At 41.9% G+C, this 27,635-nt stretch overlaps 1 protein-coding gene across 4 annotated transcripts in view; it reads left to right on the top strand.

Moving 5' to 3' along the window:
• TEDC2 (tubulin epsilon and delta complex 2) overlaps positions 1-26,865 on the top strand; it is a 32,163-nt gene extending 5,298 nt beyond the window's left edge. Inside the window, exons 2-10 of one of the 4 annotated variants that reach the window (XM_060786197.2) lie at positions 98-196; positions 3,949-4,004; positions 13,492-14,089; positions 15,928-15,981; positions 18,228-18,312; positions 22,160-22,268; positions 23,397-23,510; positions 25,300-25,541; positions 26,626-26,865. In XM_060786197.2, coding sequence (XP_060642180.2) covers positions 98-196; positions 3,949-4,004; positions 13,492-14,089; positions 15,928-15,981; positions 18,228-18,312; positions 22,160-22,268; positions 23,397-23,510; positions 25,300-25,541; positions 26,626-26,769 — 1,501 coding nt within the window. In that variant the 3' untranslated portion in view covers positions 26,770-26,865. The remainder of the gene's footprint in view (positions 1-97; positions 197-3,948; positions 4,005-13,491; positions 14,090-15,927; positions 15,982-18,227; positions 18,313-22,159; positions 22,269-23,396; positions 23,511-25,299; positions 25,542-26,625) is intronic. The other 3 variants (XM_060786198.2, XM_067473028.1, XM_067473027.1) reach the window with 3 other exon arrangements.
• The last annotated feature ends 770 nt before the right edge of the window (positions 26,866-27,635 follow it).

Below are 27,635 nucleotides of genomic sequence, written 5' to 3'. Positions count from 1 at the left end.
TACATTAGATGAAAATACTTTGCTAAAAGTAACATGAAAGAAATGGAGGAGGCAAAGTTCTGTTGTGATGGGAATGCTTTTGCAATGCCCTTTCCAGGCTGGTTTCCCTGCTCACCCAGGCCTTGGATGGCTGCACTGAGCAAAAGAAGAAGCTGCAGCAGAAGATCAAGCAGTGCCAGGATCTTCTTCAAGACTGGTAAGAAAAGTTGTGTGTTTGGTGAAGGCAAAGGCTGTGGGTGGGTCTCCCTCCTTTCCTTGCGTCTTTCATCCCTTCAGAACAGATGGGGCCAATGAGTCATATGAACCCAAGGCTTCCCCTCTTCTCCAGAATATCTGCGGAAATAAAAATTTTGACATTGAAGAGACATAGGTTGGAATATTGAAATTGGTGACATTTGCTTACCAAAGTTGGCTAATACTTCTGTGATATTTGCTAATGACAACTGCTCTACAAGTGTATTCAACAATATTACAAGTTTGTATTAACCACTGCTTTGATTTGCATACAGCGCTGTGTGTATATTGATAACTAGCCGTCCCCTGCCACGCGTTGCTGTGGCCCACATGGGGATTCTGTGTGTGGGAGGTTTGGCCCAATTATATTGTTGGTGGGGTTCAGAGTGCTCTGTGATTGTAGGTGAACTATAAATCCCAGCAACTACAACTCCCAAATGAAAAAATCAATTTTTTGAGTGAAGGACATACATTGGGTTGTTAGGTGTCTTGTGTCCAAATTTGGTGTCAATTCGTCCAGTGATTTTTGAGTTCTGTTAATCCCACAAACGAACATTACATTTTTATTTATATAGATCATAGAATCCTAGAGTTGGAAGAGGTCTCGTGGGTCATCCAGTCCAACCCCATTCTGCCAAGAAGCAGGGAAATTGCATTCAAAGCCCCCTCGACCAATGGCCATCCAGCCTCTGTTTAAAAGCCTCCAAAGAAGGAGCCTCCACCACACTCTGGGGCAGAGAGTTCCACTGTTGAACAGCTCTCAACGTTAGGAAGTTCTTCCTCATGTTCAGGTGGAATCTCCTTTCCTGTAGTTTGAAGCCATTGTTCTGTGTCCTAGTCTCCAGGGCAGCAGAAAACAAGCTCTCCCCCTCCCTCCTCCCTATGACTTTCTCGGCCTCACATCTTTATCCATGGCCCTCATCATGTCTCCACTCAGCAGGCTAAACATGCAAAGCTCTTTAAGATGCTCCTCATAGGACTTGTTCTCCAAACCCTTGATCCCTTGAGTCGCCCTCCTCTGGACACATTCCAACTTAGAGTCAGCATCTCCCTTCAATTGCGGTGCCAAGAATTGGACACAGTGTGATTCTAGTTGTGGTCTGACCAAGGCAGAATAGAGGGGTAGCATGACTTCACTGGATCTAGGTACTAGACTCCTATTTATGCAGGACAAAATCCCATTGGCTTTTTAAGCTGCCGCATCACGTAGTTGGCCACGAAGTTGCTAAGATCTTTCTCAAACATGCTGCTATTGAGTCAGGCACCCCCCATTCTGTATCTGCATTTCATTTTTTTTCTGCCTAAGTGGAATATCTTGCATTTGTCCCTTCTGAACTTCATTTTGTTAGTTTTGGCCCATCATCTGTTAAAATGGTTTTGAATTCCACTCCTATATTCTGGAGTATTGGCTCTTCTTCCCAATTTGATCCCTTCTGTAAACTTGATGATAATGCCTTCGAACCCTTCATCTAAATCATGAATGAAGATCCTGAACAGGACCGGGCCCAGGACGGAGCCCTGCTTCTGGCACTCCACTCATCACTTCTTTCCAGGATGAAGAGGAAGCATTGGGGTAAATCATCCTTTGGGTTCATTCACTTCACCAATTACAGATCCACCTAACCATAGTTTTCTCTAGCTCACATTGGGCAGTTTCCTTGCCAGATGGTCATGTGGGACCTTGTCAAAGGAAGGCCTTCCTGAAATCCAGATACGCTACAACCACGGCGTTCACTGCATCTACCCAGCTTGTGACTCTTATCAAAAACAGGGATCAGATGAATCCGGCATGACTTGTTTTTGAGAAATCCATGTTGACTATTAGCGATGACCGCATTCCTTTCTAAGTGTTTGCAGACCACTTCCTTAATGAACTTTTCCAGAATCTTGCCTGGTATCAACGTGAGGCTGACTGGTCATTGGTAATTGTTTGGGTCGTCCTTTTTTCCCTTCTTGAAGATAGATAGGGACCACATTTGCCATCCTCCCATCTGCAGAGACTTGTCCCGTTCTCCAAAAATTCTCAAAGATGATTGCAAATGGTTCTGAAATGACTTCCGCTAGTTCTTTCAATACTCTTCGATCTCGCGCTGGGGACTTCAATTCATTTAGAGCGACCAGGTATTCCTGGACAACTCATTTTCCTATTTGAGGTTGGATTTCCCCTAATCCTTCATCCATTCCTTGTTGCTGCGATTAAGTATGACTTTTTTATGAGAAGACTGAGGCAAAGACAGAATTAAGTAGTTCTGCCTTTGCCCTATCCCTACACTAATTGCCTAATAGCTTAAACAATAATACAAGTTGATATTAATCACTGAAAAGTTAATTTCTAGAGGGACAGCTTGACCCAGCAATGAAACTCCAAATGAATGGATTAATGAGTTGTTTTGCTAAGACTACAAAGCTAAGCACAAGGGTGAAGTAATAGGGAGCAGAACACTGGTGAACACAACAAGGCTGTCAATATTATTTAGGGCCCTTCCACACAGTCCTATATCCCAGAATATCAAGGCAGAAAAACCCACAATATCTGCTTTGAACTGGGTTATCCAAGTCCACTCTCAGATAATGTGGGATTTTCTGCCTTGATATTCTGGGATATAGGGCTGTGTGGAAAGGCCCTCAGATGACATGATAACTAGGAGACTAATTAACTAGACACAATGCGCCTGAATATGCATGACAACAGCAATGAAATAATGATGTGGTGGTTTAATGGTTTTGGTACCTGTGCATAGAAGGAAAAAGTTTTTGGGGGGGTAAGGAAAGCTATTAATGTCTATAAAAATAGAAGCTGGATCGAGGTCTGGCCTGGTGCTCCAAATTTTTGTGAAAGCACACCATGAAGTTTATCTGATCGATAAACTCACAAATACAGATCTCCTGTCTCTGGTGCCTAATTGGGACTGGGATACAGGGATATGGGTAATTTCATTATAACCAAGGTCGTCATGACATTCCTGTGATTACTTCCATACAAAGCATAGAAAAATTAACTTTTTGGCATGACAGCTCTAGAATCCACCAGCCAGCATGGCTTCTTTAAAAAGTATGTCAGGCCCGTTCTACACTGCCATATATAAACCAGATTATCAAAGCAGATAATCCACATTATCTTCCTTGAACTGGATTATGTGAGTCTATACTTCCATATAAATCCAGTGCAGAGCAGATAACCAGGATTTTGTGTGGCAGTTCAGAAGGGGCCTAAGTAGATATGTATCTGGCTGCTTCCACATAGCCAATAAAAATGGAGCAGAATACAGATATCTGGTTTGCTCCCAAGTGTTTATGCAAACACCTCATGAACCGGCTGGAAGAGTCCACACAGACCTGTCAGAATAATCTACATTCTGATCGAGATGAATTGGTGTAATGAAATCATGGGTATGTTTTCCCCTCCTTGCAGAGATAAGCAGCTTTCCCAGCACTTGCCTCATGGCAAGGCAAGGCAGGAAGATCTAACGTTGTCTTTTTAAACCCCATATGCTCAGCTTTAGCCCTCTTTACATTTCTCTCTGAATTCGGCATTCAGCTTATTTCCTGTGATGCGAATTGTTGAGCTTGAATCGGCATTCCTGGTTAGATTTGCTTTGGAATTTGCATTGGTGAAATCTTTTCAGGACACCTCGACCTCAAGCTGGGTTTTAGTGTCTGTGTGGATGGGGCCTCCATTTGCAGAACACACGTTGCTTCTCTTTTCTCTTTCAGGAACTCAGAAGTTTCTGAAAATGCGGCACTTGAAGGTAGTAAAGATAACCATGAGGGTAAGACTTAAAAAAAAAACCCCTAGTAATTATTTTTTTCCATTTTGACTCCTGAGACTTCCCTGTTATTATCATTATCACATAATTAATTAGCACCACGACTGTACAGGTGCTTTACAGTAAAATAACACTTCTCTATCCTCGTGCTGACATTATCTTTCCTTTTGCATACAAGGAATTCATAGAGTTAGAGTCATGCGGGGACATGAGTGAAGTCGCCACAGGATGGTAAAACATACAGGCGTCCCCTGGGCAATGTCCTTGCAGACGGCCAGTTCTCTCACACCAGAAGCGACTTGCAGTTTCTCAAGTCGCTCCTTCAGAGCTGAAACTGTTAGTCTAACATGCACCCATTTCTTGGTGCAAATAAATAGTGAAAGGATTGTGTGTGCCACTGAATGTTTTTTTTAAAGATGTATTGGATCATGGCTTCCTGTCTTCTATCTCATGACTATTTGAGATGCGTCTCGCTTGTTCATTTTTATTTCAGCAAGCATACCTGGAATATAAGGATAACTTGGTTGCTGCATAAGGCATGAAACAGAGCTGGATTGCAGCCTGATCCAGATCTAATTCTTCCCCTAGAAATGGATCTGATAGAAGGACTTGCGATAACACTCAGGCAGTTGACAGGAATAATAAGTACTGCTTGCTTTATCGGCTGCCCCAGGCAGGGAAATCCAGTTCTTATCAAAAAGAAGACGCAGCTAAACTCTAAATAAGCTGTTCTTTACCTTTTTTGAAAATATCTAAAGATGGGCATTTCAGTCTAGACCGGGCATGGACAAATTTTATTAAGGTTCATGGTTAAGTTCCTGTGGGATCACTACTGTGTGTGTGTGTTAAGAGGAAAAGACTCCCTCTGATTAATGGCAGGCCACACACTGAGTACTGTATATACTTGAGTATAAGCTGAGTTTTTCAGCCATTTTTTAGGCTGAAAAAGCCCCCCTCAGTTTATACTCGCATCAAAGTTATTTATTATTTTCCTCTGTTGTTTTTGTTGTTGTTGTTGTTACATTTATTATTTTACTCTATTTATTGTTATTACATTTACATTTTTGTACTGTATTTATTATTTGCATTATTAAATTTATTACTTTACTCTATTTATTATTATTACTTTTATTATTTTACTCCATTATTGTTATTATTACATTTATTGTTTTACTCTTTTATTACTGTTATTACATTTCCATTATTTTGCAGTTTCTCAAGTTGCTCCTGACACAAAAAATACTCTTTTTATCACATTTATTATTATGCTCTCTTTATTATTATTGGAAGGATACATAAGCACATTTACATTGAAGAAGGTTAGAATAATGGTTTAATCAGCCATTGTTGTCCATAGGCGTCCTCTAGGTCATGTGGTCAGCATGACTGCATAGAACACCATTATCTTCCCGCCGAGAGGTACCTATTGATTTTCTCACATTTGCATGTTTTCGAACTGCTAGGTTGGCAGAAGCTGGGTCTAGCAGTGGGGGCTCACCCTGTCCACAGATTCGAACAAGTTCAGCAGCTTAGTAGTTTTACCTGCTTTGCCACCGTGACCCCTCTACTTGCACAAGAGTAAATTTAAGTTTTGCATTCTTGTGTTTTGAGTTGCTCATCCTTGAATATACAAGGGACTAATCTTCTGGACCTGCATGCACTCAACAAACCGCAACAAACGTTGGCCCTCCAGGTGTTTGGGGCTTCAACTTCCACAATTTCTTTTTTTCAAATATGTTTATTGTTTTCTTCATATTTACATAAAAGAGGTGGATACAATAGGTTTGTAGGGTAAAGTGGGAAAGTGGGGAAGGGTAAAGTGAAAAGGGGGGGGGGGAGAATTTACTGGGATAGGGGTGGGGTCGGTAGATTACTTCCAGGATCATCCAGGATGTCTCGGTTGTTTATTTATGTATGCATGCATATGTATACACACACACATACATATGTATATCTATCTGTATAAATATATATATACATGCACATACATATTTCTTGTCCTTGCTTGTTTCAATTGTCGTCCTCATAATAACACATTCCTTGGATTTCAATTACAGGTCCCTAATATATATTTCTTTGTTTTCTTCTCTGACAAAATCCAGAAATATTTTCCAGTCCGTTCTTTGGGGTTTTGTGTAGTTGTGTGAGATTCTTTGTGTCAGTATGTCCATATTTATTATGTCCATTACTTTCGCCATCCACTGCTCCATTGTGGGAATTTCTTTAGTTTTCCATACTTTTGCTAGAATCATCCTTGCAGCTGATATTAGATAGAAAAATATCTTATCCTTGTTCTTTTCTATTTTGAAGTCTGTTATCCCCAATAGAAGTGTTTCTGGTTTTGGATTGAATTTTATGTTTAAGAATTATTCTATCTTTTTGCGTATTTGCAGCCAATACTTTTTTACTTTCCTGCAATTCCACCACATGTGGATAAAGTTGCCTTTGTCTTTTTCACATTTCCAGCATATGTCTTTTGTTTTACCTTTGCTGATTTTTGCAAGTATTTCTGGTGTTAAGTACCACCTATAAAGGATCTTGTACCAGCTCTCCTTGAGATCTATTGCATAGGTGTATTTGATTTTCTTTTGCCAGATCTCTTCCCAATCTGCTAGGGGTATGGAGCGGCCTATGTCTCTCGACCAGTTTATCATCTTATCTTTTATTTGTTCAGTTTCAGTGGTCCATATTAATAATTGATTATATATTTTTCTTATTAATTTTGTATCTGTGTTTAATATTTTGTCCCAAAAAGTATTTTTTTCATTTCAAAGCCTATTTTATTATCTATATTAAAGTTTTCTTTAAGTTGGTGATATTGGAACCATGAAATAGGTCTATTGATGACAGTTCTTCGTGTGATTTAAGTGATGCTTCTTGTCTTTTAATCTTTATCAATTAGTTATACGTCAACCATTTCTCTCTGGGCAGTTCTCTCTTGTGATAGGCTTCATTAGGGGAGAACCACATTGGTGTTTTTTTTAATATAGTTTATCCTTGTATTTGTTCCAAGTCTGGATAAGTACAGCTCGTATGGGGTGATTTCTAATTTTTCCCCCTTTTTTGCCCTTCCTCTCCAAAGATAAGCGTGCCAACCCTGAGCGATATCGAAACCTTCCAAAGCTAGGATTTTCTCTTTTTTTGGTGTTGCTAGTCTCTTAGCCAACTCAAAGCGGCTGCATCATAATACAATTGAAATTCTGGCAGGGCAAGACCTCCTCTTTTTTTTTATTGTCGATTAGATTTTTAGAGCTTATCCTGTGTTTTTTGCCTTTCCATCTGAATTTAATTATCTCTTTTTGCCAATTCTGTAACATTGTACTAGATCTTAATATCTGAAGTGTCTGAAAGGTAAATAAGATGTCCGGTAAAATATTCATTTTGGTTACTGCTATTCTATCTAGCAGGGAGAGGTTCAGATGTTCCCACTTCTTTTGTTTTTTTTTTTATTTCTCACCATTTTTTTTCATAGTTGTTCTTTATCAGGTCCATACTACTGGATGCAATTATTACTCCTAGATATTTTACCTTCGTGGCTACTTTAATTCCTGTTCTTTCCTGAAGTTTCTCTTTTTTTTCTTTACATATATTATTTGTAATAATTTGTGTTTTATCTCTATTTATTTTGAATCCAGCCACCTCTCCATATTTTTCTATTTCTTGTAGCCATTTATTCATACCAGTCAGAGGATCTTCTATAAAACACACTATATCATCTGCAAATGCATGAATTTTGAATGTTTGGCTTTTGGTTCTCAGGCCTATTAGTTCTGTGTTTTTCCTTATGCTTGTTAATAAGGTCTCGAGGGTCAAATAAAAAGCAGCGGTGAGAGTGGACAGCCCTGTCTTGTTCCTTTTAAGATGGGAATATTTGTCGAATGTTGTCCATTTATTGTGATTTTCGCTACTTTATCTGTATATATTGATTCAATCGCATTCAGATAATAGTATCCTATGTACATTTCTCTTAGTATGGCAATGATATAGTTCCAGTTTACATTATTGAATACCTTTTCGGCATCTAGGAACATTAGGGCTATTTCTTTCTGGTTGTTTTTTTCACAATAATCAATGACATTTAGAACTGTTCTTATGTTATCTTTTAGTTGGCGTTTGGGAAGGAAACCTGCTTGATCCTCTTCCATTCTGTTACTTAATAATTCCTTTAATCTTGAGGCTAGTACACCAGTAAATATCTTATAATCTACATTGAGTAGAGATATAGGTCTATAATTTTTTACCGGTGTACTATTTGAATTTTCTTAGTGTATTATTGCTGGCTTCCATGAATCTGGTATATTCCTTTCCTCCATTATCTTATTCATCACCCTCTGTAGTTGTGGTGTTAAAATATCTTGGAAGATCTTGTAGTACCTAGAGGTGAAACCATCCAGTCCTAGAGCCTTGTCTGTCGGCATATTTTGTATAATCTTCTTTATTTCTTCATGTCTATTTTTTTTATTTAAATTTTCTTTTTGCTCTTCCGTTAATCTTGGTATGTCTTGTGTTCCTAAATAGTGCATAATTTTCTCACCTGATATATTATCATCCTTATATAATTCTTTATAATATTTTACAAATTGATCAATAATATCCTTAGTTTGAAAATAACATTTCTCCTTTTCCTTTATTTTTGTTATGTTTCTGCTTTGTATTTTATAGCGATCTTTCTTGCTAACCACTTTCCTATCTTGTTGGCATTCTCAAAGTGATATTGTTTTGCAAATTTAAGTTTCTTTTCCATCAACTCCAATTGTAATGTATTCATTTGTTTCCTTAATAATTCCTGTTGGTGGATTTTTTATTTTATTTTGTGGGTTCTTTTTGCCCTGGTTTTCCCAATTTGTTATTTCATTCTCCAATTTATTGTATTCCTACCTTTTGATTCTATTTATTCTTGCCCCTTGTTCTATAAAGTACCCTCGCATGAAGGCTTTGCTGGCGTCCCATACGATATTTATTGGAGTGTCCTTATCTGTATTAAACTTAAAATATTCTCCTAGGAGGGATCTGTTTTTTTCTTGTTGTTTGAGGTCTGTCAAAAGATTATCCTTCAGTTTCCAATTAAAGGCCCGCCCTTTCTCTTGTTGTAAGCTTAGTATTATTTCTGATGGTGAGTGATCAGAATTTAGCATTGGCAGTATTTTTGATTTTGTTATGTTTGTCATTATTGTTTTAGTTCCCCAAACCATATCAATGCGGGACCAGGTCTTATGTCTGTTGGAAAAAAGGTGAAGTCTTTTTCCTTCTTGTGTTGGTGTCTCCATGGCAATCTGGTCTCTCGTTCATATAGACCTAGATCCTCCTTTAGGTTCAAAAGTTTTCTGGGCAATATCCCTGATGGTTTTTTTTTTTTTTTTCATCTTAGCTATGAATTTATCTTTGATTGGGTCTATCACTCCATTAAAATCTCCCATAATCATCAGATCATCATATTCTTGCCCCTCTATATTTCTTTTTAACTTTCTAATAAATTTATCTTTTGTTTCATTCGGGGCATATATATTGCAAATCTTAACTTCTATTTCTAGTTTTATCCCCATCATTCTTCCTTCTTGATCTCTGAAGGCCAGTTTTGATGGTATTTTTTCATTAATTGTTGTTCATTCGTTCAGTCGTCTCCGACTCTTCGTGACCTCACGGACCAGCCCACGCCAGAGCTCCCTGTCGGCCGTCACCACCTCCAGCTCCTTCAAGGTCATTCCAGACATTTCAAGGATGCCATTCGTCCATCTTGCCCTTGGTCGGCCCCTCTTCCTTTTGCCTTCCACTTTCCCCAGCATAATTGTCTTCTCTAGGCTTTGCTGTCTCCTCATGATGTGGCCAAAGTACTTCAACTTTGTCTCTAGTATCCTTCCCTCCAGTGAGCAGTCGGGCTTTATTTCCTGGAGTATGGACTGGTTGGATCTTCTCGCAGTCCAAGGCACTCTCAGAACTTTCCTCCAACACCACAGTTCAAAAGCATCTATCTTCCTTCGCTCAGCCTTCCCTAAGGTCCAGCTCTCACATCCGTAGGTTACTACAGGGAATACCATGGCTTTGACTATGCGGATCTTTGTTGCCAGTGTGATGTCTCTACTCTTCACTATCTTATCGAGATTGGACCCTTTTTTTCTGGGCCGGCTGCATAGTACATCTTTCCCAGTGACTTTTGTTCCAAATGGGCGGTGTGCTTTTGTGTAATATGTGTTTTCTGTAGTGAAATCAAGTCATAACTGCCTTTTTTAAAATGTTGCCAGATTTTTTTTTCTTTTATTACGAGAATGTAGGCCATTAACATTATTACAGTAGATTTTAATTCTCCAATCCATGACTGTCGTTGTTTTCTTCCTCTAGGTCTGCATTCTTCTTTGTCTCAGTCATTTGGAAGGCATAATCATTAGGTGATTTTTCTCTTGGTCTTTTTCTTCTGTTATCATATTCCTCGTTCTCATTCATCTCTCCTTTCTCGTTTCCTTCTTTTTTTAATGATTTTTTCCCCAAAATGCCTTTGCTTTAGATTCGGATGTAAGCCAGTATTTGGTTTCCTTCCATGTTACCATTAAGCCTTCTTTCTTCTCCCATTTGAATTTAACATGTCTTTTTAAAACTCGTCTGTCAAGAAATAATATTTCCGTCTTTTTTCCAGTGTTGTTGATGGAATTTCCTTTAAGATCGCTGTTTTATTTCCTTTATAGTGTATTGGTGAGTTCATATTTTCTTTCAGTATCTCATCCCTCATTGTTTTCTTTATACAGCAAACGATTACGTCTCTTGGGGTTTTGAATTTTTTGAGTATTGCGTTTGAATTTTAAACACCCTGCCTAAATTTATTTCAATGTCCATTTTGGCTTTTTTAGTAATGTGTACTATCATATCCGCTATAATCTCTTTGATGTTTTCATCTTTTCCCTCTTTTATGTTTCTAAATCTTAGCTGGTATTCTTTCTCTTTTGTTTCTATGAATCCCTATTGGGTTTGGATTGAGTTTATTATACCTTCCAGATTATTAATTTTATTTTTCATAGTTCTTTGTTCAGTTTTAATAATCTTATTTTCTTTTAATAGTTCTTTATTGTCCTGTTTTAATTTTTCTACGTCATCTCTCATGGTTTTCATCTCTTCTTTGATTAATATCTTTAACTCTTCCTTCATATCCTTTTTATTCTGTCCATTTCTTCCCTTAGTATTTCATTTTATTTATTTTGGTTATCTTGTATTATTTTTTTACTTCTGATTGGAGTTTCATAATTTCTCTCATCACATCCTTAATCCCTATTTCTTCAGGGAGGGAATTTCTTCTTCCTGCTCCTAATGATTTTTTCTCCATATTCTTATTCCACAATTTCTAACAGGCTGAGGTCCTTTCCTTTTTCCCCTCAGCCACTTAAGTGGAAAAGAAGAAGAAAAGAAAGGGGCCTGAGACTATTAGGAATGGTGGGAGTTGAAGTCCAAAACACCTGGAATGAGGGCCAAAGTTAGCCCATGCCTCATCTAGAGTGTCCTTATGTCCTTTGAAGTTTTAAACCCACAGCCATAAGCAGCGAAGCAGCTCTGGGCTTCCATATTTAGGCATCAAATTTATTACCCATTCTCCATCTTGGATGTGTAGAATATTTATTTACTTATTGGGTTTGTGTGCTGCATTTCTCCCAGAGTGGGACCCAGAGAGGGCGACTTCCAAAGCATACCTTTATGTATTTATGGGCAAACTGGACTGATTCTTCAAACGTGATAATGGAAACATCACATTCCATTCACCCTGTTGTGATAATAGAGAGATGTGGGTGAAATTTCACACAGTAAATTTACCTGGAAAAAGGTGTAGTAAGTGGGGAATGTGTGGCACCCACTGCATGTTATTGCAACTCCCAGTAGCTTTAACTAACATAACTGGAGATGGATGCTGAGGTTCAGTAATATGTAGCAGGCCATATGTTGCCTCACCTAGATATAAATAGTTACTTGTGAATGTTTCTTTTTTTTTTTTGTCCTATTTAAAGAAGAGTGTGTTGTCGAAGGCTTTCACGGATGTTGTGTGTTTTCTGGGCTGAACAGCCAGCATGTTCTAGAATCATTTTCTCCTGACATTTCGCCTGCATCTGTGACTAATAGCATCTGCAGAGAATCTGTATGAGATTAAAGGGAACCATTTCAAGCATCCCATAATATATCAGAGTGGCATAAAGTGGGAAAGTCATCTACAGGTTCACCATGAATTATAATTCTAGATTCAGTTCATTACAATAAAATTATTATTATTCGCTGATTTGTGTATTTTAAGACGTATTTTTTAGAAATACTTTTTAGGATGTGTATTTGCGTTATTTTAAAATGTTTGTGTGTTTTAAATATTCTGTAACCCACCTCAAGCCATGAGGAGAAAGGGTAAGAAATAACACTATCATCATCGTCATCTGATGGTATTAAAGCCTAGTATATATGTCACTTGCTTGACCACCATCAGATCCTCTGAGGATGGCAGGAGACACAGATGCAGGCGAAATGCCAGGAGGAGAAAATGCTGCAAGGACACATTGGAGATGCAGCCTGGAAACCACACCACATCCCATAATCATATTTTATCTTCCTGGAAATTGTATATGGTTTTATCCCTTTTAATGACAATTTTATGTTCATCAGAAACGTATGGGATTATTTTAATGGCTTAAATTAAAATAACTTAAAATAATTTACAGATGGGACCGCAGTGACGCAACAGGTTAAACCTCTGAGCTGCTAAACTTGCTGACTAAAGATTGGCAGTTCGAATTCACAGGACGGGGTGATGTTAGCCCTAGCTCCTGCCAACCTAGCAGTTCAAAAACATGCAAATGTGAATAGATCAGTAGGTACCGCCTCGGCGGGAAGGTAAACGATGCTCTATGCATTGTCATCATCATCATCATCACCAAAATATTGAACAGGCCCAAGGCCATGACAAAAAAGCATCACATTCACACAATAGTACCTTCGGAGCCACAGGCATCAAATATATCAAACAGAAACAATAATCATGCTCCCACAAAGAGCAAAAACAATGCAAGTTAACAATAATTAAAATATATTTTGGAAGAGGGTCCAGTTAACCCTTAGAGTCTCCTCGGCAGTTAATGGCAAGTTTCCCATGCAGTCATACCAGCCACACAACCAGGAGGTGTCTGTGGACAAAGCAGACTCCTCAGCTTGGAAATGAGCACCTCCCCCAGAGCCAGAGATGAAAGGGGAAGCCTTTGTCTGTGTCTGTGTATTTGTATTTAATTGTTTCAAGGCATTGAATGTTTGCCTGTGCATCCATATGTATGCTGGAATCCTCCTTGAGTCCCCTCGGGGAGATAGGGTAAAATATAAATAAAGTATTATTGTTATTAATATTATTATTATTAAATGTATTTTGCATATTTAGCTGTTGTTGAAAACCGCCTTAGGTCCTCGGAAAAAGGCGATATAGAAATGTCCTAATAAAATAAATAAATAAATAAATGATATTTTCCCCCTTACTGATCTGCAGCATGTGCTGAAAATGAGCCTTCTGCCAAGGAGCTTGAGGAACTGGAACTCCTTAACAAAGCCCTGGAAAAAGCATTAAGAGTCCGGACCAAGTTCCAGCCGGCTCCAGGCGAAGGTGCCAAATCTGCAGGTGAGAAGGCTGCAAGCGGCACCCCTATGAGCCTCCAAGTTGGCAATGCTTCCAAGGAGAGCACCAGCAGGATTGGCAGGGCCGTGCCTGTGATACGCAAGCCAGCCTCTCCCAAACGGCCAATGACATACATGCCGAAAGCTCCCTACAGAACTGACCCAGTCGTGAAAAGGCGGCCTCTGGGGAAAACGTCTGCCAGGCCAAGCACCAGAGCATCAAAGATGCTGGGGAGGAAGCGGCCTGCAACTGGGACAGCTTCCCTTGTGGCTACAGTGCCTGTGACCGTAACCCAGCCGGGCCGTGAACAGTCCTGTGTTGCCAAGGAGCCCGGAAAGCAAGCACCTTGTGCATTTGAGGCCTCTGTGGGTCAGAGAGATGCTGCTGCCGGTGCCAACCCCCTGTCGCCCAAAACAGAGTCTGATCTTTCATCTGCACAGGCCCAGGTGATTTCAACCCTTCGGGAGAAAGGGTAAGCAAGTCCCCATTTCATGCTCCAAAAATACTCTTGCTCTTGCAACAAGAAGCTATTGGTTTGAGGCATAGAGAGTTAGAGACAGACATACAAATGGATATAAAAGAAGGCTAGACAACAGACCAAGCTGGCGAGTATTTATACAGGCAATAATAATAATAATAATAATAATAATAATAATAATAATAATAATAACAGTTCTCTCAATAAGGAGACTCAAAGCGGCTAGCATCAAAAGCATTACAATACAATTTAAAGTATACAAATATTACAACAGTATTAAGCATCATTAATATTGAAAACAATTTGGTTAAATCACTGGGTTGCTGTAAGTTTTTCGGGCTGTATGGCCATGTTCCAGAAGCATTCTCTCCTGACGTTTCGCCTGCATCTGTGACAGTCATCCTCAGATCTCACAATCTCTGAGGATGCCTGCCATAGATGCAGGCGAAACGTCAGGAGAGAATGTTTCTGGAACATGGCCATACAGCTCGAAAAACTTACAAAAACCAAATTTGGTTAAATCCATTAAAAAACCACAGCAGCCCCTGACAAGATCTTTTAAAAGAATCATAATATTATATTGTCAAAGACTTTCATGGCTGGAATCACTGGGTTGTTGTAGGTTCGGGCTGTATGGCCATGTTCTAGAAGCATTGTCTCCTGATGTTTTGCCTGCATCTGTTGTAAGCAACGTTAGAGGATGCTTGCCACAGATGCAGGCAAAACGTCAGGAGAGAATACTAGAACATGGCCATACCCAACCCAATAATAATATTAATAATGACTTTAATCTTTTGTCCCACCACCATCTCCCCGAAGGGACTCAGGGCAGCTTACACGCAGCAGAAGATGCCTAAAAACAACATAAAATGAAAACAATTTTAAAATGCAATGAAAAACAAATAGACATATAAACAACAACTAACACTTAATTAAAAACCGCGTTCACCAGCCAATAATGGTGGTAAGCTACTATAAACATGGCCAGGTAGTAAACAATTGAACTGAGAATGAGCTAAGTGCAAAGCTGTAGCCATGGGAAGAGGGCAAAGTCAAAGGCTACAATAACAACTGCGTAGATAACTGGGGGATTAGGCATTCTCAAAAGCTTGTTTATACAGCCAGGTCTTCGGGTCCCTACAGAAGGAGGACAGTGTGGGGGCCTGCCTAATCTCCGTGGGGAGGGCATTTCAGAGCCGGGGAGCCACCACCGAGAAGGCTCTCTCCCTCATCCCCACCAACCATGCTTGAGACAGAGCTGGGACCACTAGGTGGGCCTCTCTGGCAGATCTCAGAGCCCATGCCAGTTCATAGGAGGGGATGCGGTCTCAAATATAGGTTGGACCCGAACCATGTAGGGCTTTGTAGGTGATAACCTGCACTTTGAATTCGGACCGGAAACTTATTGACAACCAGTGTAGCTGCTTTAATATGGGCATAGTGTGCTCCCTATAGCTAGCTTCAGTTAGTAGCCAGGCTGCCGGATATTGACCATGTTTTCCAGGGCTTCTGGAAATTGAATCCAAAATATCGGGAGGGCAAAAGACTTAAATTAATATTATTATTATTATTATTATTATTATTATTATTATATAAATATCTTGAGCTGATTTATTGGTTAGGAAATGGAGGAAGGGATGTGGCATTGTGCTGAACTTGGCAAAATATGTACTGTGTTGCCATCATGCCTAGGCTATGGGTGGACAGGGGGTTTTCACATGTATATAAGTTGCTTTAAAAATATTAATGATCATGAGGTGAATCTTTCTCTTGGTCTTGAAGATGTGTGGCTCCTGGGAATGCTCAACCTGATGCAATCCCATTCTTTGCAGGTCTTTGCTGGAGTTGCCACATCCCTACAAGAAAGCCTTTTCGAAGTATATGAGGTAAATAAATAAACCGTATGTCGGTAGTCTCATCCAAAACTGGAACTGCCTTCAAAGTGGGTGGAATAGCGATGGGAGGAAATAGAGTGCATTAAGAAAACATTCCAACAGCCTTGGATTAAAAGAGAGAGAACTCTAAAATGTTTGTGTGAATAGGTAGGTATGGAAAATGCAATAGCGCAGGTGCAAAGTGAACTCTTGCACAAATCAAGCACTACAGATGCAATTGCACACCCTCTTTTAACAATCCACTTAACGTTCTTCATTGGGGGAGGTGAGGGCTTGAGGCCAATCCGTATGAGAGAATGAGATGCTCTGCCCAAAGGCAAGATCAAGGCTTTGTACCTTGGAAAGCATGGGCACCCAATTCCACATCCGCAGGGCAAAGTGGCCCAAGGAGTGGTTTACAATCCTGTCTTAAAGACTTACCACACAACATTGGCAGCAATTGAATGGAAAAGTTGTTGGCTTGAGTAATGTAGAGTCGCTATCCTCTCCCTTTAGCTGCCAAGAAGACATGAAGCATGATCAGGGGCCATGTTTCTAAAATACTAGATCCCATGTGCTGGTTTTTTATGCAGTTCAGTTCTTGGACAGATGCCGCCTGACTGAATGCATCCAGCTGGAGCAGCCACATCAAAGCAGCAAAAAGGGGGAATCGCTCTTCTCCTATCAGCATATCACTGTGTTTAGACTCTAAAACAGATGGCACCAGTCTGCGCTGTGTGTGCCTTCATTATATGAGCCTCAGGCAAACCTGCCATTGGTTTTCATGCCAGGGTTCATTCAGGCAGGGCTTTTCTCTGTGTTCCGTTGTGACTGAGTAAATACTGCTTACCCAAGATCACTCGGTGGGTTTCCATAGCTCTGTGGGAATTCAAACTCTGGCCTCCAGAATTGTGATCCAGTACTCAAAGCACTACACCGTGCTGGCTCTTAGGCCCCATCTACACTGTCATTATAATGCAGATTGAACTGGGTTATATGGCAGTGTAGACTCACATAATCTAGTTCAACCCGCATTGCATGAATCTCTACTCCATTATATGAATCTGATCATATAGTGCAGATTGGACCGGGTTATATGGCAGTGTAGACTGGGCTTCAGATTACATGTATTCATATGTCCAGATGTTATATGTGCACATAAGTGTAAGGTAAAGGTAAAGATTTGCCCTGTCATTAAGCCTAGTTGTGTCTGACTCTGGGGAGGGGGAAGAGCTGGCATTGTCCGTAGACATCTCCAAGGTTATGTGGCCGGCATGACTTCATGGAGCGCTATTACCCTCCTGCGGTACCTATTGATCTACTCATATTTGCATGTTTTCTAACTGCTTGGTTGGCAGAGGCTGGGCCTAGCAGCAGTAGCTCACCCCGCTCCCCAGATTCAAACTGCCAACCTTTAGGTCAGCAAGTTCAGCTCAGCAGTTTAATCCACTGCACCACCAGGGTCCCCTGCACATAAGTTTATACACATGTAAATGGTGTATGTGTGTGAGAACATGGATTCTCAGACACATATATCTGCACTCTAGCTCATGTGCATACATCAAGAATTGATAAGCATGAAGGTATGCTCAGGTCTTATTTGCAGAAAAAATGTACATACCAACTGATCCTATTAATGTGCACAAATGTGTCTGGCCCATTTTGCATATAAAACTCCAGTGCTCAGTGATCTAGTGTCATGGAGGTACAGGCAGCCCCCAAGTTATGAACATTGGAGGTGCTGTAGGGTTATCTTAAGTTGAATTTGTATGGAAGTCAGAACAGGAACATTTTTAAGTGCAACTCCACCCAAATATCTATCTATCTCTATATAGCTTTGGATGGCATAGGGAAAGGTTAACACCCCTGTGGTGTTCCTTTGCTCAGTGCCCCAATTCGGAAGATTCCACCTCACTTTCTGTCCCTGTGAGAATGCATTTTGGAAAATGTGGCTTCTTGTGGAAACTAGGATTGCAGAGAAAGCTCCAGTGGAGACCCTTTTCCCCCCCTCTTCCAGGAGTGGATTTCCCTTCCAAGGGAGATTCCTCTCACTTCCTGTTGTCTCAGCTCCGTCCTTAACTATGAGTTGTTGGTAAGTCAACATGTTTGTAACTCGGGGACTGCCTGATCAGAGTGGCTGCCACAAACAGCCATAGCTCTGTTCCAGCCATTCATGTGCCAGGTGCCAGTTTGCAGACTGGTGCCAACCAATGTTTATCTTCCCACTCCTTTCTCTGCTTTGTGCTGCAAATGCCCAGGCTCTTGGGGAAGTGCCACAATTGCCAAACCAGTCCAGAGGCAGTGGCTGCAAGGAATCGCTTTGTGGAAAAGATGCAGACGACAGTATCCTTTTGCTTGTTTTCGCTTTAGGGGGTGTTTTTAAAAATACAGCTGCAGAGATTACTCGATGAGCATTTAAGACTGGGCAACCAAGGCTGCAACTGGTATTTGGTATGGCTGCAACTTGTACGGCTGCAACAATTTACCTTTAAGCAGGTAGATTTTATATATCTATATATATAAATCAGTTAGGTTGGTTCAACGGGACAGCAAAACTCCACAACCCCCCAACGAAACTTAACCAAAATTCCCATGCCCATAACACAACCCACAAGGTACAAACATATCTACTCAAAATGAAAAACAACAACACAACACACTCACAAAACAGCAAAACAACAAAACTCAAAAAAACCCCAACGAAACTTAACCAAAATTGTCATGCCCATAACACAACCCACAAGGTACAAACATATCTACTCAAAATGAAAAACAACACAACAACACACTCACAAAACGGCAAAACAACAAAACACAAAAAAACCCAACGAAACTTAACCAAAATTCCCATGCCCATAACACAACCCACAAGGTACAAACATATCTACTCAAAATGAAAAACAACACAACAACACACTCACAAAACGGCAAAACAACAAAACTCAAAAACCCCCAACAAAACTTAACCAAAATTCCCATGCCCATAACACAACCCACAAGGTACAAACATATCTACTCAAAATGAAAAACAACACAACAACACACTCACAAAACGGCAAAACAACAAAACTCCAAAAAAACTCCAACGAAACTTAACCAAAATTCCCATGCCCATAACACAACCAACAAGGTACAAACATATCTACTCAAAATGAAAAACAACACAACACCACACTCACAATACGGCAAAACAACTGAGCATGCTCATTGGCGCCCAGCCGCAAGTTCCCTGGGCGCGCGCACAGCCTTCCGGCCAACGTTCCCTCTGCGAAAGCCATTCCCACTCCAAGCCCCGCCGCGCCACTTCCCGCACACACACACGCCCTGCCGCACGCACACACGCAATCCCACGCTCCATCACTCCCCCGGCCGCCGCACACACACACACAACCCCACGCTCCATCATTCCCCCCGCCACTGCACACACACACGCAACCCCACTCCCCCCGCTGACGCACACACACACACGCAACCCCACACTCCATCACTCCCCCCCGCCGCCGTACACACACACACGCAACCCCACACTCCATCACTCCCCCCCGCCGCCGCACACACACACGCAACCCCACGCTCCATCACTCCCCCCGCCGCCACACACACACGCAACCCCACGCTCCATCACTCCCCCGCCGCCGCACACACACACGCAACCCCACGCTCCATCACTCCCCCGCCGCCGCACACGCACACGCAACCCCACGCTCCATCACTCCCCCGCTACCGCACACACACATGCAACCCCACGCTCCATCACTCACAATCCATCACTCACAATCACGCTCCATCAGTCCCCCCTGCCGCCGCACACACATATGCAACCCCACGCTCCATCACTCACAATCCATCACTCACAATCACGCTCCATCAGTCCCCCCTGCCGCCGCACACACACATGCAACCCCACTCCCCCGCCGCCGCACACACATGCAACCCCATGCTCCATCACTCCCCCCGCCGCCGCACACACACACGCAACCCCACTCCCCTGTCGCTGCACACACACACGCAACCCCACGCTCCATCACTCCCCCCGCCGCCGCACACACATACATAACCCCACGTTCCATCACTCCCCCCGCCGCCGCACTCACACACGCAACCCCACGCTCCATCACTCACCCTGCCCCAATCTTACCTCCTTTTACTTCACGCCACCTCCAAACCCCACCCCACCCCTTCCCGCCCTATCAAAATACAGGAAAGACAGGAAGGAAGGAACGAAGGAAGAAAGAGAAAGGGAGGTAAAGAAAAAGGGGGAAGGAAGGAAAGGTAGAGAAAGAAGGAAGAAGAAAAGGAAAGAAAAGGAAAGATGGAAGGAAAGAAAAGAGAGACAGCAGAAGAGAAAGAAAAATGGGGAAGGAAGGAAAGAGGTAGAGAAGAAAGAAATGAGAGACAGAGGGAGGGAAAGAAAAAGGGAAGGAAGGAAGGAGAGAAGGAAAGAAAAAAAGGGAATGAAGGAAGGAAAGAGGGAGTGAAGGAAGGGCGAAGATGTAGAGAAAGAGGGAGGGAAGGAAAGAAGGAAAGAGAGAAGGAAGAAAAGAGACCAGAAGAGAAAGAAAAAGGGGGAAGGAAGGAAGGAAGGAAGGAGAGAAGAACAAAGGGAATGAAGGAAGGAAAGAGGGAGTGAAGGAAGGGGGAAGATGTAGAGAAAGAGGGAGGGAAGGAAAGAAGGAAAGAGAGAAGGAAGAAAAGAGACCAGAAGAGAAAGAAAACGGGGGAAGGAAGGAGAGAAGGAAAGAAAAAAGGGAATGAAGGAAGGAAAGAGGGAGTGAAGGAAGGAGGAAGATGTAGAGAAAGAGGGGGTGAAGGAAAGAAGGAAAGAGAGAAGGAAGAAAATTTGATTTCTCTCCTGCCCTATCTCTGTCACCAAGGGGACTTAGGGCAACTCACAACATCAAAGGCAAATACTCAATGCCATAAAAAATGTAACAATAAATTGTACAAATGACACAATAATCAATAATAAAAAGTTGAAACAACATCAATAAAAATGAGAGTTAAGAGCCATATCCATATTGCATTCCCTGTTTTGTTAGGCCGGGTCTTTAAACATTCGTATCCCCATATGCCTGGGTATATAGGAAGGTTTTATTTGCTTCCCAAAGGAGGCCGTGCATATAAAATCAAAGGTGAAAGCATTACATTTTGGAGATATTCCTCACTGTCACATTTATCCTGTGTCATGGAAGCTACCCGATCGTCACTCAACTATTATTATTATTATTATTATTATTATTATTAATACCCCGCTTTATCTCCCCAAAGGGGACTCAACGCAGCTTGACATAAAAGCATTAGTATACCATTTAAAATATACAGATATGCAAACATTAAAATAGAATGTATTATCAAAGGCTTTCATGGCCAGAATCACTGGGTTGTTGTGAGTTTTCCGAGCTGTAAGGCCATGTTCCAGAAGCATTCTCTCCTGACATATCACCCACATCTCAGAGGTTGTGAGGTCTGTTGGAAACTAGGAAAATGTGGTTTATTTATCTTTAGAATGACCAGGGTGGGAGAAAAAACTCTTTGTTTGAGGTAAGAGTGTGAATGTTTCAATTGGCCACCTTGATTAGCATTTAATGGCCTGACAGCTTCAAAGTCTGGCTTCTTACTGCTTGGGGGAATCCTTTGTTGAGAGATGATTAGCTGGTCCTGATTGTTTCTTGTCTGGAATTCCCCTGTATTTGAGTGTTGTTCTTTATTTACTGTTATGATTTTAGAGTTTTTTTAAAATACTAGTAGCCAGAATCAAGGTGGCCATTTACAACATTCACACACCTACCTCAAACAGACAAGACTTCTTTCTCCCACCCTGGACATTCTACAGATATATAAACCTCATTTTACTAGTTTTCAACAGCCCATCACAACCTCTGAGGATGCCTGCCATAGATCCAGGCAAAACATCAGGAGAGAATGCTTCTGGAACATGGTCATACAGCCTGGAAAATTCACGACGACTATCAGAATAAATTAAACACATACAGCACTTAAGCATTCACAGTTTAAAACCATCAAAACAGTGAAACATTTAACAGCTGTCTTTCCCTACTTTGAAGCAAACATGTACATCTCTCCTCTATCTTGTCTGCAAATCTGTCAGGGCCTTTTGTCACGCGTCAACTCTGCAGGGAAGGAAGGAGCTTGCATCGCAGTGCTTTGTTTTCCTTAGACTGATGGTCAGTTTTGCTCCCCTTCGCCAGCGTTTAGCCCAGTAGAAGTGAGAAGGGAGTTGCTGCATTTGAAGGGCCTCTGCTCCCTTATGAGACACTGCATGGAAGCAGAGACTTCAGGTAGGATATGTATTGGGTGGTGTTGATGCACAGTGCCCCCCAATGTCTCTAGCCTTTTATTTCCCAATTCAAAGACTAGAAATCAAGGAGATTAAAAATTGAATTATTTAGTGCTACACAACAACTAAGGGGCAGTCCTTACAATTAAGTCAAGCCAAGATAGCGTCAAGAAAAAGTGCCATGTTTGATTGTCATTGGATCATGGATTTTATAATCTCAAATTGAGGCAAATACGCACACACCCAGAATCAAACTTCCTTTTGGGTTGCTGTAAATTTTTCGGGCTGTATGGCCATGTTCCAGAAGCATTGTCTCCTGACATTTTGCCTGCATCTATGGCAGGCATCCTCACAACCTCTGAGGATGCCTGCCATAGATGCAGGCGAAACGTCAGGAGAGAATGCTTCTGGAACATGGTCATACAGCCCGAAAAACCTACAGAAACCCAGTGATTCCGGCCATGAAAGCTTTTGATAACACATTTAACTTCCTTTTCCTTCTGCCTGTCTGCAATTTTCCTTCTCTCACCCTCAGCGCCTCTGTCTCTTTTTGCTTCCTTAAACATCCTTTGGTTTTCTCTTTTCACGTAAAGATTTCCTTGTGTTCCTAAACCATTTCTGTACATTTCGGGCTGTACTATTCATCCTAATGGTAAATATTTGTACTTGTTGTTTTTACCTTAACTGATGTTCTTACTATTTTAATATGTTGATGTAATTTTACCTCTATTTTTATGTATTATGGCACTTGCATGTGCTTCTGTAAGCTGCCATGAATCCTTCTGGGAGATGGTGGTGCGGTATAAATAAAGATATTATTATTTTATTATTATTTCTATGCATTCTTCTTCCCCCTGCCATTTTCTGTCAGGTCAACTCGATCCATCCCCTGACCTTCTGCACAAATTCACACACTTGGCTTAGCAACGCTTTAGCAACACTTCCCTATTTCCACATTCCTTCACACTTTCTTGCTCTGTCCTCACTTCTCTTTTCACCTATTCCAACTTCTTCTTTCTGAGAAATTCACTTCCTAGTCCCAACAATGGAACTTTGGCCATCAGATTGAACTTCTCTTCCTTAAAGGGTTCCATCTTTCTCACTTGCTGTGATCTCGCTTTTCTTTTAGCGTCTCTTGGAGAAAACCCAACATGGGAGAGAGAGCATGAAAGCCTCCTCACTCTGGAGGGTCTGCAAGTCATCGTTCAAGAGCAACTGGACAAAGTTCAGCAGTTGAGAGAAGGTGAGTGAGGAGTACAATTGAATAGTTCGCGGTTCATGGGCATAACAAGCCTCTCGCACTGTCTTTGCTTAATGGAGATCATAGCATAGATCTGAGTAGATCTGAGGAGGGGGCTATACCACGCACGGGCCACCTTCAACCTTCCCTCCAGGTGTTTTGGACTTCAACTCCCACCATTCCTAACAGCCTCAGGCCCCTTTCTTTTCCTTTTTCTTTTCCACTTAAGCAGCTGAGGGAGGAAAGGGAGAGGCCTGAGGCTGTTAGAATTGTGGGAGTTGGAGTCCAAAACACCTGGAGAGAGTGCCGAAGTTGGCCCATGCCTAGGCTATACCTATACCTCCCTTGTGGAAAACATGCTGTGCATAGGAGGAAGTCTCAGTTCTTTTCTCAGTTTTGAATCTCAAGACAAAAATAGGTAATTTTTCTTGGCTAAAACACTAGAGCAGCGGTTCTCAACCTGGGGGTCGTGACCCCCAGAGGGGTTGGGGGTGCCATTTTGGGGGGTCGCGAAGCTGCCTTGGTTGGCCCCGCCCCCACCAAAATGGCTGCTGACCCCTTGTGCCAGGCAGAAACCTAGCACTACTGGTCAGCTCCTCCTCCTGCTCTTCCCACAGGGCTGTTGGGTGGCAAGAGGAGGAGCGCATGAAAAAGGCTCGCCTTTCTGCCCAGTCCACGCTCCTTTCTGAACCTGGAAGGGCACGGGAGCCAGGCGGAGGGCTGCCCACACAGCCTTGCCTTGAGGGCAGCCTTTCTGCCCAGCCCCAGCGCCTTCCCGAGTTCGAAAGGGCGCGGGGGCCAGGCAGAGGGCTGCCCTCACGGCCTTGCCATTTGGGCAGCCATTCTGCCCCCCCCCCCCCCACCTTTCTGAGTTCGGAAAGCAGCCCAAGCCAGGTGAGTTCTGTGTGCCAAGTTTGGTTCAATTCCATCGTTGATGGAGTTCAGAATGCTCTTTGATTGTAGGTGAACTATAAATCCCAGAAACTACAACTCCCAAATGACAAAATCATAATTTTTTGAGTGATGGCCACTCCTTATGTTGTGAGATGTTTTGTTGCCAAATCTGGTTTGATTTCGTTCATTGGTTCTTTTGTTTTTAAGGTACTCATTATGCACAGAGCATTTATATAGATATATATAGATATATATAGATATATTAGATTTGGGTGGCATAGGGAAAGGTCAACACTCCTGTGGTGTTTCCTTTGCTGCTGGTGCCCCTGCTCTGAAGGTGTCGCCTCACTTTCTGTCCCTGGGATCATTGGGTTTCGGAAAAATGCGGCTTGTTGTGGAAACAAAGACTGGGGATAAAGCGTCATTGGAGAGCCCTTTTCCCCATGATAATAATAACTCTTCCAGGAGTGGATTTCCCTTCCTTACGAGGTGATGATTTCTCTCACTTTTTGTTGCCTCAGCCCCATTCTCAACTATGAGTTGTTTGTAAGTCCAATGTTTGTAACTCGGGGATGGCCTGTATTTGCTTTGTTATAAAAAGAAAACAAAGGTATCTGAGCTGATTCGTCTGATCCCCCTTGGAATAGACACAGTGGGTGGTGAGTTATCATTCTTTGGACATCTGTAGTCATGGGCTGGTGACTATTCATTTGATGGTGTGCTTGTCCGGCAGCGGCTGGACTGATTGGACTTTTATTTTACCATTTAGCTATAGCTGAATCTGTAACTTCATCCCATTGGATCTGGCCCTGCTCTTTGGGCTGCATGAAAGAGGCCACTGAGTCTGCAATGCCTCCCTCCCTTCTTACACCTAACCATATCCTTCTGATTTGTTCAGCGGTCTTCTCCTTTCCCATGACAGCTATGGAGTCCCATGCAGAGCTGCTTCTGGCTGAGTCGGTCAATGGCAAGGGGTGTTCCTCTCAGGGAAATGCTTGCCTTGGAACAGAAAGGTGTTGGGATGCAGAAACAGTTCGGCCACCACCTCTGCTTTTTTACTCCAGCTCGAAGGAGTTGATGGACATGGAGGCTTTAAAGCTGAAAGTGGCAAAGCTCCAACAGCAACTGGAAATACAGAAGGTAACCTCAGAGCAGCAGGAGGTGCTCAATGGCATTCAAGATATGTTCAGTCTTAGGGTCTTTCTACATTTATTTATTTACTTTACTTGTATACCGCCGTTTCTCAGCCTAACTGGCGACTCAACGCGGTTTACAACAAGATAATCAAACAACAATATACAATTTAAAACCGTAAAAGCACAATACAAAATTGACACAACAATAACAACACTATGCATCTCATCACTGGAGTCGTAGTCCAAATTCGTCGTCCATTTTCCATTCCTATAACGTCACATTCATTGCACTGATTAACCAAATGCTTGTTCAAACATCCAGGTTTTTAATCTTTTCCGGAACACCATTAGCGAGGGGGCTGATCTTACCTCCATGGGAAGGGCGTTCCATAGCCGAGGGGCCACCACAGAAAAGGCCCTGTCTCTCGTCCCCGCCAGCCGCACCTGTGAAGCAGGCGGGATAGAGATACATCCTGAGCAAGAGCCAGTTGTCTCTGAGAAGTCCCTCATATGTTTCCATTATTATTATTATTATTATTATTATTATTATTATGTCTGGCTCTTGCCTATTCAGGTGAGTCACGGGCTTATCATCATCATCATCATTATTGTTGTTTTACTCTTGTGTATTCAGATGAGTCAGCTGATGATTATTATTATTATTATTACTATTATATCTGGCTCTTGTATATTCATGTAAGTCAGCTGCTTATCATCATCATTGTTATTATTATTATTACTATTACTATTATTATTATTATTATTATTATTATTATTATTATTATATCTGGCTCTTGCTTATTCAGGTGAGTCAGCTACCTTCAGTATATTTTCCCCCTTTTGGAAGAACAAAGGACAAGAAAGACATTAGAGATCATGAACTGCCCCAATTTGACTTGCCAAATTCTTTGTTGTTGTTGTTTTGTTTTGTTTTGTTTTGTTTTGTTTTGTTTTGATGGAGAGAGCTTGCAAAATTGTTTTTTTTTTTTTTGTATTGCAATTCCACCCTTTTGCCTACTGAAAGGCTTTGCTTGGAGAAATAGAGGGGCATTTCCTTATTTTAAAAGTTGTCTCTTTTCCACACACAGGCCATGGAAGCTGAACTCCTCCCGCTTCTAGAGCCAGGATGCCTTCAAGAGGGTTCTCAAGCTTTATTGTTCCGTGCCATTTACACCTTGCTTTGCGAAGGGAGTGAGAGCTTCCCTGTCCTTGTCAATGATAGTGTGGAGTAATCCAATTGCTCGAGGCCAAGAAGAGACTTGGGATGTGTGCACAGTAAACAATTGTGCTCTGTTTGTGTTCGGTCCTGAAATGAATGATGTTTCTTAGATGGTTTTCAATGTAATCGTGCATTCAGATGTTATGCCTTTGCCCTACAGCAGACATGGGCAAATTCGGCCCTGCCTCCAGATGTTTTAGACTTCAGCTCCCACAATTCCTGACACCCTCAGGCCCCTTCCTTTTCTTCTCCTTTTTTGCTTAAGTGACTGGTGGGGAAAAGGAAAGGGCCTGAGGCTGTTAGGAATTGTGGGTATTGAAGCCCAAAACACCTGGAGGGAGGGCCGCAGGTTGAAGAGGCCTGCTGTACACAAATGCTTTCCAGCCACAAGGTCCAGGAAGTCCTTCAGAGCTTCACTGAAAGCCATGTGGGAATGGCTGGCATTCACAAACAAACAGTCAAAATCTGTTCTGTACACAGCCTAAGACGACCTCAGATTGGACCAGGCACAAAAGGAGATTGATTCCATGAGCAGTTTTTGAGTCTACTGTTTGTTCTTCAGAGATGCATTTGGCCATCTTGGGCATTTCTCTGCACTTTCTTGATACGCTTTTAAGTTCTACTCGCAACAAAGAATTAAGCCCTTTCCAAAGAGAGACCACCGTATATTTCAAATGTTCTGGAAAGGGCGCTTCTACGACCTGCGTCAATACTTATAGTAGGTTTAAAGGTGAATCTTACACTCTGCCGCCTACACAGTAGCAAGAATGAGCTAATTCTAAAATTCAGGATGCGGATTCTTGCGCATGGCTGGTTTGGTGGAAACAAACCGCATGCTCCTTGGGTGCCAGCGCTGTCAGTGTTCCCCTTTTTAGGACA

The sequence above is a fragment of the Anolis sagrei genome, chromosome X (assembly GCF_037176765.1).
Source record: "Anolis sagrei isolate rAnoSag1 chromosome X, rAnoSag1.mat, whole genome shotgun sequence".
Classification (NCBI taxonomy): Eukaryota; Metazoa; Chordata; class Lepidosauria; order Squamata; family Dactyloidae; genus Anolis; species Anolis sagrei.
This window is presented reverse-complemented; position numbering and strand designations above follow the sequence as displayed.